We start from the raw sequence: 18,252 nt of genomic DNA, 5'->3' as shown, positions 1-18,252 counted from the left end.
AGCATTCAGGATGAGGAGATTTTACCAATTATACGCATTGTTACACAGAAAACATTCTGAGTCAGCCTTGAGCTTCGCCTTGAGATCAGTTAGATTAAAGTGGCCCCAGGTAAGTGCATTTTTAACATTTATTTTTATTGAAAAGGCAGTGAGAGAAGACAGAAAGATCTTTCACCCATTGGTTCACTTCCCAAATGGCCCCAGGTGCAAGAGCTGAGCCAATCTGAGGCCAGAAGCTAGAAACTTATTTCAAGTCTCACATATAAGTTTAGGAGCCCAAGGACTTGGGCCATTTCTACTGCTGCCATACCAGATCATAAGCAGGAAGCTGGATCAGAAATGGAGCAGCCAGGAAATGAGCCAGTATCCATTTGGGATGCTAGTGCTTTGCAGGTAGAGGATTAGCCAATTGAGCCATTGTGCTGGGCACAGTCAGTCCATTTTTAAAAAGATTTATTATTTATTTGAAAGACAATGTGACACAGAGAGAAACCAATTGATTCTTCCATCCACTGGTTCATTCTCCCAAATGGCTGCAGGTTTGGGCCAGGCTGAAGTTGGGAGCCTGGAACTCCATCCCTGTCTGCCACATGGATGGCAGGGGCTCAAGTGCTTGGGCCGTCTTCCAAAACATCAGCAAGGATCTATATAGGATGCAGAACAGCTGGGACTTTAACTAACACTTAGATATGGGATGCTGGTATCCCAAGCGATAGCTTAATGTGCTGTGCAACAACACATACTCCCATTCCAGCTAAGTTCTGGCTTGGTATGTTGTTCCATTTGATCCGTATGCTTTTCACAAATTTTAGTTTACCAGCATTTCTTAGCTACACAACAAAGGGATGACTGTTGTACTCCAAATTATCTTTGAGCCCCACTTGTTTATTTAACTAATAATGAGCCCAGTGACCTCCCCAAAAGACAAAGATTTGTCAACCAAAAGCATGTCTGCCCATGAGTCTGTTTCAACCCCTTGACCAGGGATCTGAACATATGTGCTTTTTCTGAAACTTCCTAGTTATCTTCTGGAACTCTGTCATTCAATAACTTTAGATGCAGCGCATATGCATGTGTCTTTTTATGTATTATCTACACATGTGCATGTTCATATATGATCCCCATGCTCAGCTTCCAATTAATTCTAAGCTACCTGTAAACAGAGGCTTTGCTGTCAACATTCAACAAGCATCTTGGAAATCAATTTTAAATAATTTAACTACCATTGACTACATTATTGCAAAAAATATATAAAGACTTTTGCAGAGTTCCCTCATGAAATGAAATTCACAGATGGATATGGAGAAATGAGAAAATGTAGGCATGCACAAACATAGATTCACTGCAAGTTGAAGGAGCCCTACAATTTACAGACTAGATAAAAATGTCTTCACATCAACATTTTATCTTTATAGGAAAAATATGAAAGGGTGTTATTTGATCTGAATTCTGTAGCCAATTCATATATAAATACCAAGTTAAAGAAGTAGGAAAAATAATGCAATAGGGTCTGATGAACTACACATGCATTTGGACAGGTGAATCTATGTAGAAAATATGTCATGTTTTATTGTGAGAGTGAACGGAAATGATATCATTTGGCAGCACTCATTTTCCTTTATTCTTCTTTACTGGCTATCCTTAGGTCTCAGGCAATTCGGTAGTACCTGGTGGAGGAAAGCTTGTCTGCCTTACTCACTTGTCACTCTCATTTCCCTCCATAGAATCACAGCACCTTCCTCACTATTCCTACCTTTCAAACCAAAAAAAAAAAAAAAAATCAAGGAGGGAGAGGAAAGGAAGGAGGAAAAGAGGGAGACAGGATGAAATGGGGGGAGGGCAGTAGGGAGAGAGAGAGAGAGATTCCCCATTCACTGGTTCATTTCCCAAATGCCAGAGTCAGGATGAAAGCAGGAATTCAGTACTCATTCAACTCCAAGGACATGGAAGACAGGAATCCAAATACTTGGGCCATTTCCTGCTGCCTCTAGGAAGGCACATTAACAGAGAATGTAGGACCTGGAAGCAAAGCCAGAACTGGAACCCAGGCACTCTGATGTGAAAGGTGGAAGTCTCAAGTGGTGTTTTAACCACTGCATCACCTGCCTACCCTGCTCTCATCTTGCATTTCACCACAGCCCAAATCATCTCATGACTTTCTTGGTCTGTACAGTTCACTGTTTTGATTTTCAACAAGGTGTTTTGAAAACTATTCAGTCTTGTAGTCAACCTATGAACGGATGTAGAAAACTAATTACTGTTTCTACACTTACTATCTATGATGTGTCAGGCATTTCTCTGTCTCTCATTCATACACACACACACACACACACACACACTGAATGCAGGTTTCTTATTCCAAAGTCTATGCTTTCTTTATCAGGTTATTATTATCATTTTTTTTTAAACATAGGCCTTCCTTTTATAAACAAATTGTTCCTGGATTTCTTTCTCATGACAGTTTTTTTTTTTTTTTAGGGGGATGGGACCAAAGAGCAGAGAGGAAGGTTGCAGGGGAAAATGATAAAGGAATACAAAGAGGCAGAAGCATACACCAAAGATGATATCCTTCTTCAAAGCCTTTGTTGTGGTCTTAGGCAGCCAGTTCAGGGTTACGAGCTTGGAAGTCATGCCTCCCCCACTCACGCACGCACATAATACTTTCTGTCCACCTGTGACACTCACCCGGAAGCTAAGAGGGGGTGGCATTGTGTTGTTGCATAACCACTCCCCTTACACACCCCCATAAAGCACATAATAGGGAGGGGCTCGCTCTCTTGACCCATCCCTTACTTCCCTTGCTCCGACATTCTGACTCTTGGCTGCCCCAGTAACTGCTTGTTCTTTTTGTTTCCTGTGGACAGACTCTGAGAACAGGTAGCCCCTGAACATGGCCCCTGTGTGTCTGCATTCCTCACCCTCTGTTCACTGCCTGGGAGAGTGAGTGAAGATGTTAATGCTAGATGCTTTATATTTCTAATTTGTTTATTTTTAAGAGTTCCAGGAGAAGTGAGGCCTGGCAGTGACAGAATGTGGACAGAGAAGCCAAGAAAAGGTGAATGTCTGCAGTTTTATAAGTGTGCCCAGGTTGTTCGCTGTGTATCTCTTAGCATAACTTATATTGCTGGGGAAGCTGGGACACAGGTTGGATGGACTTAAGGGTAATGACCATTTGTTTTTCTTGGAGTTTCAATTCAGCCTGGATTGCCATATGGACTTGTCATTTGCTAATTTCTAGTGGGCCCTGTTATCACCAAGCTTGGTTAATAAAGACTCCTTAATACAGCGTAGACTTGTCTAATGTGATCTCTCTTACACCCTGCAACAATTTGACTTGATTTACATTAGTAAGTTGTTAAAATAAGCTTCCTTTCACTCACTACACAGAGAATCATACACAATGTCATGAAATAATAGTAGGCAGCAGGCAACGTGCCATTTAACAATGTCCGTACTCTGTGTTGTCACTTCCCTCTCTCCAGTTGATGCGCTGCAGAATTGCAGCATAATTACCAAACTTGGCTCTGCACAGTCATGGCTCACCCGCCGTCCTGAGTAAGTCCTGTGCTGCCCTTGCCACAGTATTCATATTTAGCTCCTAATCTGTGTCAGTCTTTCACCACAGCATGAAACAGGACAAGCCCAAACAAGAAGACTGGTAAAGCAAGTAGGCTGATTAATATAGATTTACAGGAATGTAAATATATATATATATATATATGGGAAGGGGAGTGGGTCCTAGGAAGTTAGAACAAGGTAGGGATTGGAGAGTCAGTTCCCAAAGAACACAGGAGAACCGAGTTTGCTCTGTGAATGGCTGAGGATAGAGTGGGGCCATTAGCCAGGCCCAGTCGGTGCTGAGTTCCAGACTGTGGATTACTTTGCTTTAAGCAGTATCAACCCCTAGAAATCAGGCCGGAGCTGTGTGTAAGTCCTGTGTTAATGGACCCAGATGTAGTGAATAAGAGCTTCCCCCACACAGAGTTAGTTGGCTCATTTATTACTTGAGGAAACTTCAGATAATTCATGGAAAGTAGAATTTAAAGATATATGTGCATTTTGGTGCAAAAAAATTCAAATCAGTGCATAAGTTTTTGTAATATGTATTTTTCATGAAATTTTTGAAGACTCCTCATACATTCTGGATTGATGTTCACATAGCCAGAATGAGACTCAAGAAGGAGGGCCAACTATCTGTTTTTCTTCCAACTTTTGGCAGGAGAGCAAACTGATTTAACGCTCATTCACTTAGCCCTGGCCACCCTGTACTGTTCTAATCTGAGCTCTTGAGCCCAATTCACAATCAAGCCTGTTGGTTTTGATTTGATGTCTATTTTGAAATATTGCTTACTAGTTTTAATCAGCAAGGATATTGAGGTTGAGGCAGGGCAGGACATGTTTAAAATATAAATTCTGTCCCTCAGTGTGTGGTGGCTTTTGGGATTTGTTCATGGGATCCATTTCTTCAAAACAAAACATAGCAATACATATATAATTTACATATATATATTTATTTGCCTTTCAATATGTATATGTATTTGAAAGGCACAGCAACAGAGACATAAGGAGAGGAAGAAAGAAAAGAGACAAAAGGAAGGAAGAAAGAGAAAGAATTTTTTCTTCTGCTCCTTTTCCTTCTAAAAGGCTGCAGTGGCTGTAGCTGACCCAGGCTAAAGCCCAAGATCACATCTGGGTCTTCCAGATGGGTGGCAGGTATTTGGACCATCATTCACTGCTTTCCCAAGTGCATTAGTAGGAAGTAAGATGGAAAGTGGAATGGCCATGATTGGAACTGGGACTCCTATATTGGATGTGAGCATTTTAAGCAGTGGTTTAACATACTGTGCCACAAACTGGGTCCCTGTTCACAGAATCCATTTCAAAATCCCCTTAGGGTTAAGCCATCACATACCTCCCACTGAGACCTTTTTGTCATTTCTTTTCTCTCTCGTGTTCTCTAACTTTCTAATGCCTTGCAAAGGGGGATATAAACACACAATTCAGATACTTTGTTTCTCACAATGAGGTGCTCTGAACTTTCCACTTCTCCAGTCCAAAGACACCCCATTTTCTCTTTACATTTACAAAAGTTTCTTTTTCTTTACTTTCTTTCTTTTCTTTCTTTTTTTTTTCTGGAAGGCCATCCAAGTGGAACCAAGGCGGTTTCAGCTTACTTCAGAACAAGAGTGGGAGAAAGATTCTGAGGTTTTCACACATCAATTTCAAAGATCCCATGGGTGGGGTGTCTGGATCGCTTTGGCTGATGGTTTCTGCTCCGTGGAAAAGCTTTTTCGCTCTCCCCTGGCCCATCCATCACAGAATCAAGGACTGAGGGCCTGAAAACAGTTCTTCAATGATTTGATTGTAGGGTGGGCTCCCAGGCCAAATTAAATTACAGCTTGTGAGGTACTACAGCTTCAGAAGATGAAGTTTGAATATGAAATTTGTTCCCTAAGGAGTCTTAATATGCAGTTGTGACTTCTTTAAACAAGAGGGAGAACTAAGACTTCCCTGTTTCAAAATAAAATGTACATAGGCAATCCTGCAATATTTTTATACAATTTGAGATTCCCTCAAGAAAAGAACATCTGTTTGGAGACTGGTGGAAATGTCAGGATTGTTTTCTCAGGCCTGACAACGTTGTAAACATTTATTCTTATTGAAAGAGTTTCTGCTTAGAATATTTTTCTGGTCTAGCCAGCCAGCTGCCAATATTCACTATTGGTTTTTCCGGGGGCAATAACTATACTGATCTTCATTTGTCGAATAAACACAGGTTTTAGAATCAGTCGGAGTTTCAAATACTGGCATAGCCATCTCCTACATCTGTGATGGGTTTGGTCCTAACCTAACCTCTATGAGTTTCAAATTCCCTGTCTCTAATATTTGAACAATAATATTTCAATTGTTGTTTTGATGATTACATGACAGAATACATATATGAAGCTTGGTGACATGCTTGGGATATAGGAATTCAATAAATCATTCACTGTATTAACATAACTGCCACTACTAAAAGTAGGAAAAATTAAGTAACTACACAATATACAGGCAATAAGTTAGAAAATCCCCTTTTCAAGGGATAAGGCATAAATCCATACACACAGCTGAGGAATAATTCTTTGTCTAGGTATTCAGGTATTAGATCACTGAAGCTTTCCTGAGTTTCAAATTTAGAAAGATTCAACTGAGAAAAGAGGCATCTTCCTACAGTTTTGTCAAGGGCATGACTTCCTCTTGGAGTGATAGTAGGGGGTATGAGTGCTCATTCACTGTCTAAAAGCAAGGGAAATAAAGAGGCCTCAGTATTTGAGAAGGCTGCTCAAAGCAATTTAAAAAAATGAATGAGACACTGACCCACCCTGTGCTTTCCCAACATTCCTGGTTTGGAGGTGGAGGAAGAATGAAAGAAGCAGAGAACAACAGGAAACATCCAACAAATATCTGCATTCACCAGACTAGATGATCCTCATTATGCCTCAAGTCAAGAGATATTATAAGTAAACCAACTGTGTACTTTCATAAGAATTTAGCTTAGCCTAAATACAACCATGATGCCAGGGACCAGTCTCCAGCTGAAAGGTGGGGGGGGGGGGAGGGAAAGGGAGTGAGTTAAAAAAAACACACAAGAAAAACAAAAACTGTTAAGCCGTCTAAGAGGACGTGAGTGCAATAAGTTATTTTCTTCATGCAAGAAAGAATTCAGACATGAGGCAGAGAGGACTGTAAAAAGGTAGCAAGGATTAACAGGGTAGGGCATCTATCAGAATGGATGCAGGGAGAGAGAGAGAGAGAGAGAGAGAGAGAGAGAGAGAGAGCGCAACAGCCTAGTATACATTCTGACTGAGGTTTCTAAAGGAATGAAATCTGCTTCTTCCCTTGGGTTCTCTTTCAGTCTCCTCACTCTTCCTGGACAAAGGATTTTCTGAGGGTGAATTAGGTAAAATCCCTCCTAAAATTTTATTACCTAGTTATCAGACTGAGTAATCCCACCTAGCACCAGGCAAAAATGCTATGCAAGTTTTTATTTCCCAGTGTTATCTGGCAGAGCCGCCTGTGTGATGCCAGGTTGAAGCAATCCCCTTGGAGGCAGGCTGGAACCACCTGCAGAATGATTCTCATACCACAAAGACTGGACTGCATCTATGTAGCACTGAAGAGGCTGTTTATGTTCCTTTACTGAAGAAGCTTGTTATCAGTTTGTCACTCACAGGTAGGCTAATTTCATGTTCCTAATAGTTCCATCTATATAACCACAATGTAATCGCCCCTTTCCCTGTTCTACCTGCCCAGCAATATACAATCTCCATTATCTTCCCCTCCACTTGCATAGTTGTTTAGATTGTATATACTGAAGTTGTTCAAACTTGGGGAAGGGAAATTTGCATGGCAGATATAAAAAGGAACTAAATTTTTGAAAGCCAAGCTTTTTTTCCAGCAGCTTGGTTTCTACTCCCTTCATCTTTCTGAGTTCATCCTTTGGTGGATAGATGGTCTGAAGTGGGCTTAGTTCTCATGGAAGACAGAAATGTCTCCTAGAAAAGTCACTAGAGCTGGATTCTGGTTCTTGGTTGCTAAACAGTTGTGTGATCTTGGGTAGATCCCAATATCCACAACCTCTTGCATCTTTGTTCCTAATTAAAAAACAAAAAACTGGACAGTTATTTTTTTCAGCCTAATTCAGGGTGATATTTTGAAGTATAGCTGAGATGACAAATTTGAAATAATTTTGAAAAGCACATTCAATTCATGTAAATGAGTATTATGTTGAACATAATAGTATTATGTTGAACAGAAAGGTGTTCTGTTTAATACAGTTGCTGTTGTATTATATTATGTGTGACTCTTAAACATTTGAAGTGTGGCTAGCCAGAATTGAGATGTGTTGTTAAGTGTACAGTACAACCAAATTTCTAAGACTGTCAATTATATCAGTAACTTCTTATATCAATTACATATTGAGACAATGATACTGTAAATGCATTCTTAAATATATCAAGCTAATTTAGCCTGTGTCGTCTAACCTTTTACAATGTGACTATGACAATGCGGGCTTGCAATTGTGGGTCACCTTATATTTATTTGTATTGGGAAGAACTTGTCTAGACAGTCACATTCATGTGAAGGTCAGGACAACAAGGTCACTCCAAAAGCAGTTTATCCATTCAGCAAACAGGGACCAGGGGATATCATTCTCTTAGAGAACCCTTGCTGTTTTATGTCCCTTGACCTGCTCTGTTGAAGGGTGTGTATTTCAATACAGAAACATTTCTTTTTAGGGAGTTTGGGAACAGAGAAGTTCTGACTTTTAGAAATAGGTGCAGCAGAGTTGGGGGAAGGGAAAAGGAAAACATGGGGTTGCTGCAACAATGGCTGAGTATTGAAGAACAGCAAGCCAATTATGACATTACAATTCTCTCAGCCTACCAGCGGGGTAATTGGCTTCCTTGAGGGATCCTTTAATAATAAAGGAAAAAGAGACAATTCCTTCCCAGCAACTAGCTATTTTGCCTTTTCAATTCAACTCAGTTAAATCGGTAGCAAAGTTGCATAAAGGGAAGATGAACACATTAATAGCTGCAACAGAAATGCACAGAAAGACAGAGAGAGACTAGACATGTCTTACTTTCATTCTGAAGACAGATTTACCTTTGCCTATGAGAAATACAAGTCCTGGGTTAATCAAAACGTGGCACTGGGCAAGTTTTTGTCAAATCTCCCACAAAGTGCTTCTGGGTTTCAAGTTTATCTTCTCATAGTTCTCTGACTCACTTTAAAGGCAGACATGGCTAATGTAACTTGAGTTCTAGGAGTTCACCAACTCTGCTCAGTGAACCAGTGGACTCCTTACAGGAGGATTATGTAAACAAGAAAATCCTTCTTGAGTTTAGGGCTTAGTAACAGATATTTCATTTAGAGGACACTCAATGTTGGCAAGAGTGAGAATTGAACTTGAATTGAAAGAAGGAGTTTGATTTATTCATGGGACAATACAGGAAAGAGACAAATTAAAGACTAAAGTCTAAGGAATCAATTCATGATGCAAATTATAGATCAAAGAGCATCAGTTTAATAAACCTCAAGTTAAACTGAATCCAGACATTAACTGAAGCTTGAATTGGACTATATAATGTCTGTGTAGCAAATTTGCTAAAAGCAGAATATAGGTTTAATATTTTTTCTAATGAAGTAGAACATCAAAACATTCCTTGAACTGAATCTGAACTGAGCCAATGTTTCATTTGATTTGAGTCCCTGCTAAAGAGTAATATTCTGGTTTTCTTTTGCTTTCAATGGAAAGTAGTTAAAATTCCCTGGAAATGGTCTATTTTCCACAAGATTCAAGTTGAATCAGGAAGATATGTAAATTGATCCAAAATTTCATGTCCAAGACAGACTAATAGAGGATCAAACAGGGTGATATTACCTATCAAGTCTCAGGAAAGATTAAAGAATTTCAAACAAAACTCAATATCATTATTCTTTGGATAGATGTTTATTTGCCTGTGTATCTCCTTTGCTAACAGCCCAGAAAGTTTTTGATCTTTTATGAAATAACTCTTCTTAAAGCTCAAATATTTGTAGGAAATAATTATGTCAACTGAAAAATATGTGTTGTCTATAATTCATCATTCTGGTTATCTGATTCTTTTTTTTTTTTCAGACAGAAAAGTTTACTTGCGAAGGGACCAGGTGAGTAGGGAAGGGAAAAGGAAGGGGAAAACATCTCCGGAAAGCCAGGAGGTGGGGTGCCTCTCAAAAAATGAGGGAGAGAGAGACACCATGGATATCTGAGTTTGATTCTTTGGAAGTTACTGTATAATTGTAAATTAGCTGATAGTGATGGAAAATTATTCTTATCTTCAGTTATACAAAATGTATTATTCAAAGGCAATACTCTATCTTAAAAGAAAGTAAGACATTTGTCCCAAATTATAAATCCAAGTATTGGGGATGGGTGTGTCATTTTGATAAGTATCTCCATGTTCTCTTCAAAGTCCTAACTCCCACCACTTCCCAGTTTGGAGTGACTGTGAGTGAGTTGGCATGGAAAGGAATATATGGATATGACCACATCCAAATCTTACCTAAAGTACTGTTTTGCCTAAACTAAGCTTTGCTCCTTTGCGATATTCAGTGAGTGGATGCGTTGGACTTGACGTTAAACAAATTTCTATGGAATGAACATGATCATGTTTACATTGTTCCTCCTGTCCTTTGGTGCTGAATGCAGAGGCCTTAGACACATTATTTGTGATAAAAACCAAAACATTCTGGACACTTCCATGAAGGTGGTCTAGACTAGATTTTGGCTTCATTTATGGTCATAAACTATCTGAAATGAAGATTCCATATCTCTGCTGAGAATACAACATTAGATCGGGGGTAGAGGACAAGGGCTTAAGTTTACAGTTCTGCTATGTGCCAAGTGCAGTCCCCTCCTTCTCTCAAATTGATTATTTATCTTGTAAGTTTGAATAAACCCCCATTCTTTTTCTTTAGTGAGCAAATTCTATAGGAACAAGAGCATGTCTTGCTTGCTTTATCTTGGGTTGGAATCTATTATAACACCTTTCAATCAATTATTGAGTCCTAATGTACAAGGGTGCTTTAAAAGCTTGTTGGAAAAAAGAAATTAAAAGGTAACTCTATTTGTTGAAAATATTCTTTGAAATTCATGCATAACTGTTTTTATCATATACATTTTTGTGCAATTTTTGAAGCCCTTTTGTATGCATGGATTTCAAAACGTTTGTACAAAAAAAAAACTTTTAATTTCATTTTCCATAGCCTTTTGAAGAAACATTATGATCTTTTTATGTCTCTAATATCTTAGAGTCATTGAGATGTGTGTTCTGTGGAAGATAAGTTTTGTAGGTAAAATGCTGGAGCATAATAATTTAACATATATTTAAACAGTTGAAAGTGTTTAATTGCAGAGAATTGTCTTCATGTGTGCTGGGTAATCCACTGATTATCAAAGAGAATCTATTTTCTTGAAGCTAGTGCTACCTGAGAACTTCAATCAATGAATTATATGGTTGTTAAAAAAACAGGTTCTTTAATTCTTTGATAACTCATTTGAAATACTGGAGCCTAACTCTCCTCTTGAATTAGACTGGACTTAATGAATAGAATAAAACAAGTTGGCTCTATCTTCTTTCTTGTTCACTTTCTTGAATTAATCAGGGTGGGAGATTCTGTCAACAGTCATCTTGGAAGTACATTCTGCAACTCAATTCTGCTTCAGACAACTGCAGCCCATAACAGTATTTCTAGTTGAGTATAACAAGATGAATGACTCCGAGTCACAACCACATAGATAAGCCACTCCTGGATTCCTGACCCACACAAATTGTGATATAATAAATACTTACTTAAGCCAGTAAGTATTGGGGTAATTTGTGTCACAGCAAGATATAAGCAGTTTAGTTAGAAACCCTAGACATAACTGATGCCATTTTTGAAAAATGATTAGCTAAGCAACTATTGCAAGATTTTATAAACTTGGCCAAGTGTTTTTCAAGTCCATCTTTTGGAAATTTCTGCTCAGAAGCTGTCAAAACCATTTCACCCAATGCAGCTGTTAAAACCTAGGGTTTTTTTTTCCTTTTTATAGCTTCAGCAGTAAAAAATTCACATATATACATTAATGTGTTTGTCACACTTGAAAAAGAGATCACCAACAAAATGTATTTTTATTCCTTCACCAAATATTACCTTTACACCATTCTGGGTGAGATAGGTGCTCTTATGCACCCACCCATTCACAACCATTACTTGAGCATCTACTAGGGGGCCAGGCACTGTACTTGACACTGAGGATACAAAAACAGAGGTAACAACTTGCCCTTGAGGGGCTCAGTATCTAGCTGGGGAAGCAGACCAACACCTACATACTTCACAACACAGTGTGGTGAACATTATTCCAGAGATAAAAAATAATATGCTGTGGTGTTACAAAAGACAGAACAGCCATCTCTATTCCCTGTGATCTTGAAAGGATGAGTACCAGCTCTTGAGGAAAGAAGAGTGGCAGATCAGAGGAATAGCATTCCAGTTGTGAGAGATCAGAATGTGCAAAGGACATGTAAGTTTGAGAAAACTAGGCCATTCTTTTATAATTTAGTTTCCTCTGCCTGAGCATAAGGTGGTGTTTGGGAATGAGCATGCTCCTGACAGTATGAAGCAGCACAACAGGCACAGGGATTTCAAAACCAACAAGGTGAACATGCTGCACCAAATGGAAGGGGACTCGTACTTCCCCAAGGCTCTTAGGCTAGAAGAGTTGTCTGAGCCTTACAAAGATAAATGTTTAACTCTTCTGGGTCATATAATCTTCTTAACATGACAATTGAACAGTTCTGTGCATGAATATATTAAACTTCTGAAAATGAGCTTTGTGGTCTTTAATTATTAATAAACTAACGAAAAATGTTGCCTTTTAGATCAGTGACACTCAAACTGTGAATCCAAGGCAAGATAAAGAATTTGGGCCAGAACTTTAATGAAAACACTGCTACCATCATTAGTAAAGCTGTGTTCTCAGGGGGAAAAAAAAAAAAGATGTCAGCTTAACTAAATGTTTGCTTAATGGAATAGTTGATTTACATTTGGCACAAACTCTTAATCTCATCAGGGCTAACTGCTAACAAATAGCTCATGGGTTGGCAGTGAGCCATAGACCACATTTTTTAGATAACTCACTATCCACTAAATGCAGTGTTTTATGACACATCTCATTGCTGGCTTTCAGAGTTTGTTCTGTTATCTTTTCCCATTGGGCTAGTGATGCAGCATATTTTGTATCCACTTTATATACATTATATATATATACATATACATATACATATACATATATACACATATACCCACACATATGTGTATATATATGTATATACATATATATACATACATACACATATACATTTTAGATGTGTATGTGTGTATATATAGTGGTATACTTCATTTTGTTTCAGCTTCTAATTCATTGAGTCAAATTTAAAGCTCAAGTGTATAAACCTGGTTGACATTTTTTGGCACTATTTTACATTCTTATTCTCCGTCATGATTTTCAATTTCAAATTCGTTTGAGTCAATCATTTCATTGAATGTATTTTTTTTTCTGGATGAAGATGAGGACAATGATGACAACCATGGTAATAAGCATTACAGCAAGCAAGACAAATAGGCCAGATCTCTGGTTTGTGTCCGTGTGAGTAGAAACATGGTTGTGACTGTGCCTCCATGATTCCAACAAAGTGGTTTGCTGATTTCCGTTTCTGAATTGCTAGGATTTGTGTTCATGGAGACACAGTAGTAGTCAAGAGGAACACCATGCGCTGCATGCAGAGGGTACTGGCCTGCATCCCGAAGTCAGCGTGCAGTTAGGAGAAGAACACTCACCGTCTTGGTCGTTACCTGAGTCAGCTGGAGACTTGCTTCGGCGCATAGGGCCAGGGCTCTTGGCGGAACTCTTCTGAGGTGTTGGGGATGCCTTGGGGCCAGCAGTGGCTGAGGGATTTCCCTTCATGACTCGGCATTCTGGGGCAAAAGGACACTGCTTAGTAGGAGGTGAAATTGAGGCTGAGCATGTCATCAGCCTCTGAAAGGAGGAACAACTACCATTGGCCAAAAACACTTGATTGACTCAGGTCTCTATGGTGCTCCTCATTGTCGGTAGGAACCGTGGTTCTGGGGAAGGTGGCATGGGGGAACTCTCAAGTCACTGGGATTAAGATAGATATTTAACCCCCTGTGTTATGGAACAAGGGAAGAAGTTTGAAAGCAGGCCAAGTAGGTAACTGGAAGTCCACTTGGGGCAGACATCTGGCATAGTGGTAAAGGAATGTTGTTAGGAGATGTGAATCCATAGCAGTGGGCCTAGGTTAGATTCCTGTATCTCTTGACTGCAGCTTTCTGTTTCTGCAGATGGGAAGACAGTAGTTGTGGTTCAAGTAATTTAGTTCCTGTCATCCACACAGGAGAAACAGATTGGGTTCCTAGTTCCCAGCTTTGCCCCTCTTCCAGCCATTGTGGGGAATTTGGAGGAGGATGATAACTACTTCTCTGTTTCTCTTTCCCTCTAAAATTTCCAACTGAATCCTTTGTCATCCATGAGTGATTTAAAGAGGGGATAGGAAACACAATCATATACTGTTACATGCCATACTTTATAATACTCATAAACGGCTTTTATATAATTTAAATTTATGTACTTTTGAGACATAAATACAGCCAGAGAGTTGCTGTGAATTGAACCCAGGAACTCCAATATGGAATGTGAGCATCTTAACCACCACACTAAACAACACCCTGTTAAGTAAGTTTATGCAAATAAGCACTATCATCACCATCATCTCACATATATAGCTTTTAAAAAATTTTTATATACATTATCATAAGCCCAATGGTGATTTAATGAATAAATGGCTCAGCAGCAACTGCCATTCAGAATATGAGAGAGCTCATGGGTGTGGACTAGAGTGTGACAATGTTCCGGGATTTGCCGCAACTCCAATCTGACACATTTAGAGCATATTTCTTATGTAAGTTACTCAGCCTTCCATATCATGGTAATCTGGGGACTTGATAGAGTTCAATTTTTAAGAGGATCATTATACTTATGTTGCTGATGAGCAGCATCTTCATTTGGGCTAAGAAGCAAGAAAGTAACAAAACAAAAACTTTTAGCTAAATCAGCTAAGTCTCAGCTTAGCGATCTTTCTGTTGAAGTTTCCTCAAACTGGTACTGTGATATGAAAAGTGGACTCAAACTTTTCGATAGAGTTGTCTTTTCCTTTTTAATTTCTTTTTGTTTGTTTGTTTGTTTGTTTGTTTGAAAAACAGAGAGTATTCCCATCTGCTGGTTTACTTTCCAAATGCCCACAAAAGCCATGACTTTAGTGAACAGTTAATAATTCAACACATGTCTCCCAGTTATCTGAATCATCACCTATTTCCTTCCAGCATCTGCATTGGCAGGACACTGAATTTGGGAACTAGAGCCACGCCTTGAATATAGGCACTGGATATGGGATGCAGGCATTTTAACTGATAGGTCAACACCTGCCACAAGAGTAATCTTTTCTTTGGATGTCTCTTTGTAGTCCACTTTCAACATGCTTAAAGGTATGCTGAAATATAAATTAACTAGAAAGATCAAGAGAGTTAGTCTGATAAATTGAATATTTCAGGGTACTCAGTCATGCAAAAATGTTGTTTTTGCTTGTTTTACTTCTTATTGTGGTTGATGAACTTTAGGGTCACTGCTCATAACTAGAGACATGGAAGGTAAAGTGAGTTGGACATATCCTGTATTTGTTAAGTTATGGTATTGTCATTTTCCTTTTCTCAAATGAAACACAGCTGAAATGCAATCCTTTTCAGGTGTCATGTCATTTGCACCATTTGTAAAGTGTATATAAGTAACTCCCCAATGGGTTTTCTCACATTTATTTCCTAAATGGGAAATATGTTTAAATGCATCTTCCAACAGAAAATCCTATTTATGTGTGAGCTGATCCACCTTCAAACTTCTACCTGGGGTTTGGGATCAAACAAATGGAAATGGATAGGTAGCTCCACCCTGAGATTAAAAACAGTCTGGAATCCTGAATCACAAAACAAGAGAGATGGGACAGCAAGCCCAAAGTGCTTGTTGGGAAAAGTATTTTGATACTAATGCAGTGGAAAATATTTTTATGAATGGAATAATCATTGGGCAGTATAGCTGGAAGATATTGGCTAGAATAATACATAATTATTATATATAATGATATTATGTATAGAATGCATTATATCATATCAAATATATCATATATTTTAGATATATAAAGTCAAATTTTGACTCCAGATTTTCCTGCATGTTATCTGATTGTGCCTATAAGCCCATGTAATACAATATGTGGCTCAGAAACTTAGGGTCACTATCAAGACAGATGATGATTTTATGGAGTTTGAAAGATGGGTCTCTAGAACATACCATCAACCTTAAGCATAATGACCCATATGCCCAAATAAACAGAAAAAAAAAGACTAACAAGATTTGTCCTTGAGGGACCATGAATGGCTGTTCTTCAGACCATATAAACTCGGGGGTGCTCTTAGGAATAGAAGGAAGAAAGACAGAACAATAAAATCCAGTAGTGTGCTTACCATTTTCATCCAAAGAAAAATCATCCTGAGCGTAGCGAAATTTTTCAGGGCCACAGGCAATAAAAACATCATCATCACCAAAGAAATCATGGAGACAGGTTACCTACGAGGAAGGCAGAAATATCGGAGTGGTATTTGGTGGTCTTGTGCCAAAGAAACTCACAACATGTTTCAGGATGACATCTAGGTCATCCTCTCTGGATCCCAGGGATTCTCATTTTTTGTTTGTTTGTTTTGTTTTGTTTTTCTCCCAACAATGACAATGCACAACCACTATTGTTGAGAAATAACATGATGAGTACCATCACGCTTTCTTGTTTCATGTGTGATAATCTTATTCCTATGGCCTCAAGGCTAAGACTGAAACTATGTCCAAATGTCAAAGGCGCTCTTTTGAATAAAAGTCAGCCAGCAGACAAAACCATAAATGTCACCTTTTCTTAGCACCTCAAAGAGTGCTCCTGTCTATCACTCAGGCCAGGGCTCTAGACCAAGGCAGATGAGATTTTTATGCAGCCTGTGGTGGGTAGATCCTGTGGCTAACCCAGAAATGGAAATTCATAAAAGAAGGATGACATTGCTTAACTGCTTTGGATACCCCAAAATTGAACTCTGGCTAAAAATGAGCCAAGAACTTGGTATTGACTCAACTTACAATTCCTCCCTGAGAAACCAGGATGGAGAAACTAGGCTGACTACTTAAAACTTCATCAAAAGCATGGTTCCTCAATAGGCATGTAAGGCCATGTTCCCAAGACCCTTTCTGCCCTCCAGAGCCCTATGTATTGCCACTTCTTGGTATCAGGAAGATATTCTTCCCATCCCACATTTGCACAAAGAAATGAAAGTCCCTGAGAAAGTGTGCTGCTCCATGCAGTCTCCCCACTTCTCAGTTTTCCTAATTACATCTGATAATTAGTATAGCACATCAAGGGAAACCCCAGGAGAAACCATAGAGTCAAAACATGCTGATCCCACTCCTTAGCTTGAACGTTTTCAAAGTCTCCAATTGTTCCAAGCTTCCCATTCATGCTGTCAGCAATAGCTTTACAAAGGCACAGTGCTCACAAACTAACAACAGATTGCTGGATACAGAGAGCAATATGTTACATTTGGAAAAGGTTTATATTAATAACAGCAACACCACTCAAGTTCTATTCAATCCCTGGTACCCTAGCCAAGATGATTGAAATCCTTACACAAAGGCAGAGATACTTAAAGATGATCCCTATTGTCTAAGCCTTGGACTCATCTGAGCGATGCTCACAGGAAGAAGAGAGACTTGGACTATAGCCAGGGCTGCTCATATGAAGCCTTTCCTTAGTCCTGGGTCCCAACTTCATCAGATAAGCCAATACTCTTCTTCAGCCCACTTGTCCTGCACCCATTCCTCTCGTGATTGTATCATGACAGAGTTACCACTGGCTGAAAGCTTATTCAATACTAGGCACTCTGCTAAGTACTTCCAAATCTATCATCTCTTATTACACTGCTAACAAAACCTAGAAGTCAATATTATTGACGTTGCTATTTTAAATATGAGAAACTTGACATGCAAAGACAATAAATCATCCAGATGACAGTGAATAAAGACAAATGTAGATCATTCTTCAAAGCTTGTGGTTTTAGAGCATTTTTATGGGCCCAGCACGCTTCCACTGCGCCACTTTGCTTCCTACATTTTTAAATATATTTAATTGAAAGGCAGTGAGACAGAGGGGATATAGAGGGCAGGAAGAGCAAAAGAAAGAGACAGAGACTGTGCTTTTTAAATACTTGGCAATATAAAACATATACAGACTAGTTAGTGTGGAGACAGAGATGAATAAAACTCAGTCAATAACATCATGGACCTGGTGGTTTGATGGTATGAGGTACAGTGAGAGAGCATTTCAATTTAGGTTATCACAAGTGTTAGGGATATCTGTAGATGCATCAACAGCTATTGTTTGCCACATCCAAGTGATCCCAGTCACTTACTGGCATTTTGAGTGCAATTGACATCCTGCATTATGTCCTGTCGGCAGAGCCTATGACAGAGGGTACACAGTTTTGAGTTTGCTACTGACCTCCAAGAAATATCTTGGACATGAG

General features: G+C 39.0%; 1 protein-coding gene across 2 annotated transcripts in view; it reads right to left on the bottom strand.

Annotated features, from left to right (window-relative positions):
• The window catches only part of DCX (doublecortin), a 109,671-nt gene that overhangs the window by 17,867 nt on the left and 73,552 nt on the right, over positions 1-18,252 (bottom strand). Inside the window, exons 4-5 of one of the 2 annotated variants that reach the window (XM_040999661.1) lie at positions 16,159-16,261; positions 13,423-13,545 (exon numbers count right to left, since the gene is read on the bottom strand). In XM_040999661.1, coding sequence (XP_040855595.1) covers positions 13,423-13,545; positions 16,159-16,261 — 226 coding nt within the window. Of the gene's footprint in view, positions 1-13,407; positions 13,546-16,158; positions 16,262-18,252 lie in introns of both variants that reach the window. The other variant, XM_040999660.1, reaches the window with a different exon arrangement.

This window comes from Ochotona curzoniae, unplaced genomic scaffold (genome assembly GCF_017591425.1).
Source record: "Ochotona curzoniae isolate NIBS_2020 unplaced genomic scaffold, NIBS_Ocur_1.0 scaffold_1852, whole genome shotgun sequence".
Lineage (NCBI taxonomy): Eukaryota > Metazoa > Chordata > Mammalia > Lagomorpha > Ochotonidae > Ochotona > Ochotona curzoniae.
This window is presented reverse-complemented; position numbering and strand designations above follow the sequence as displayed.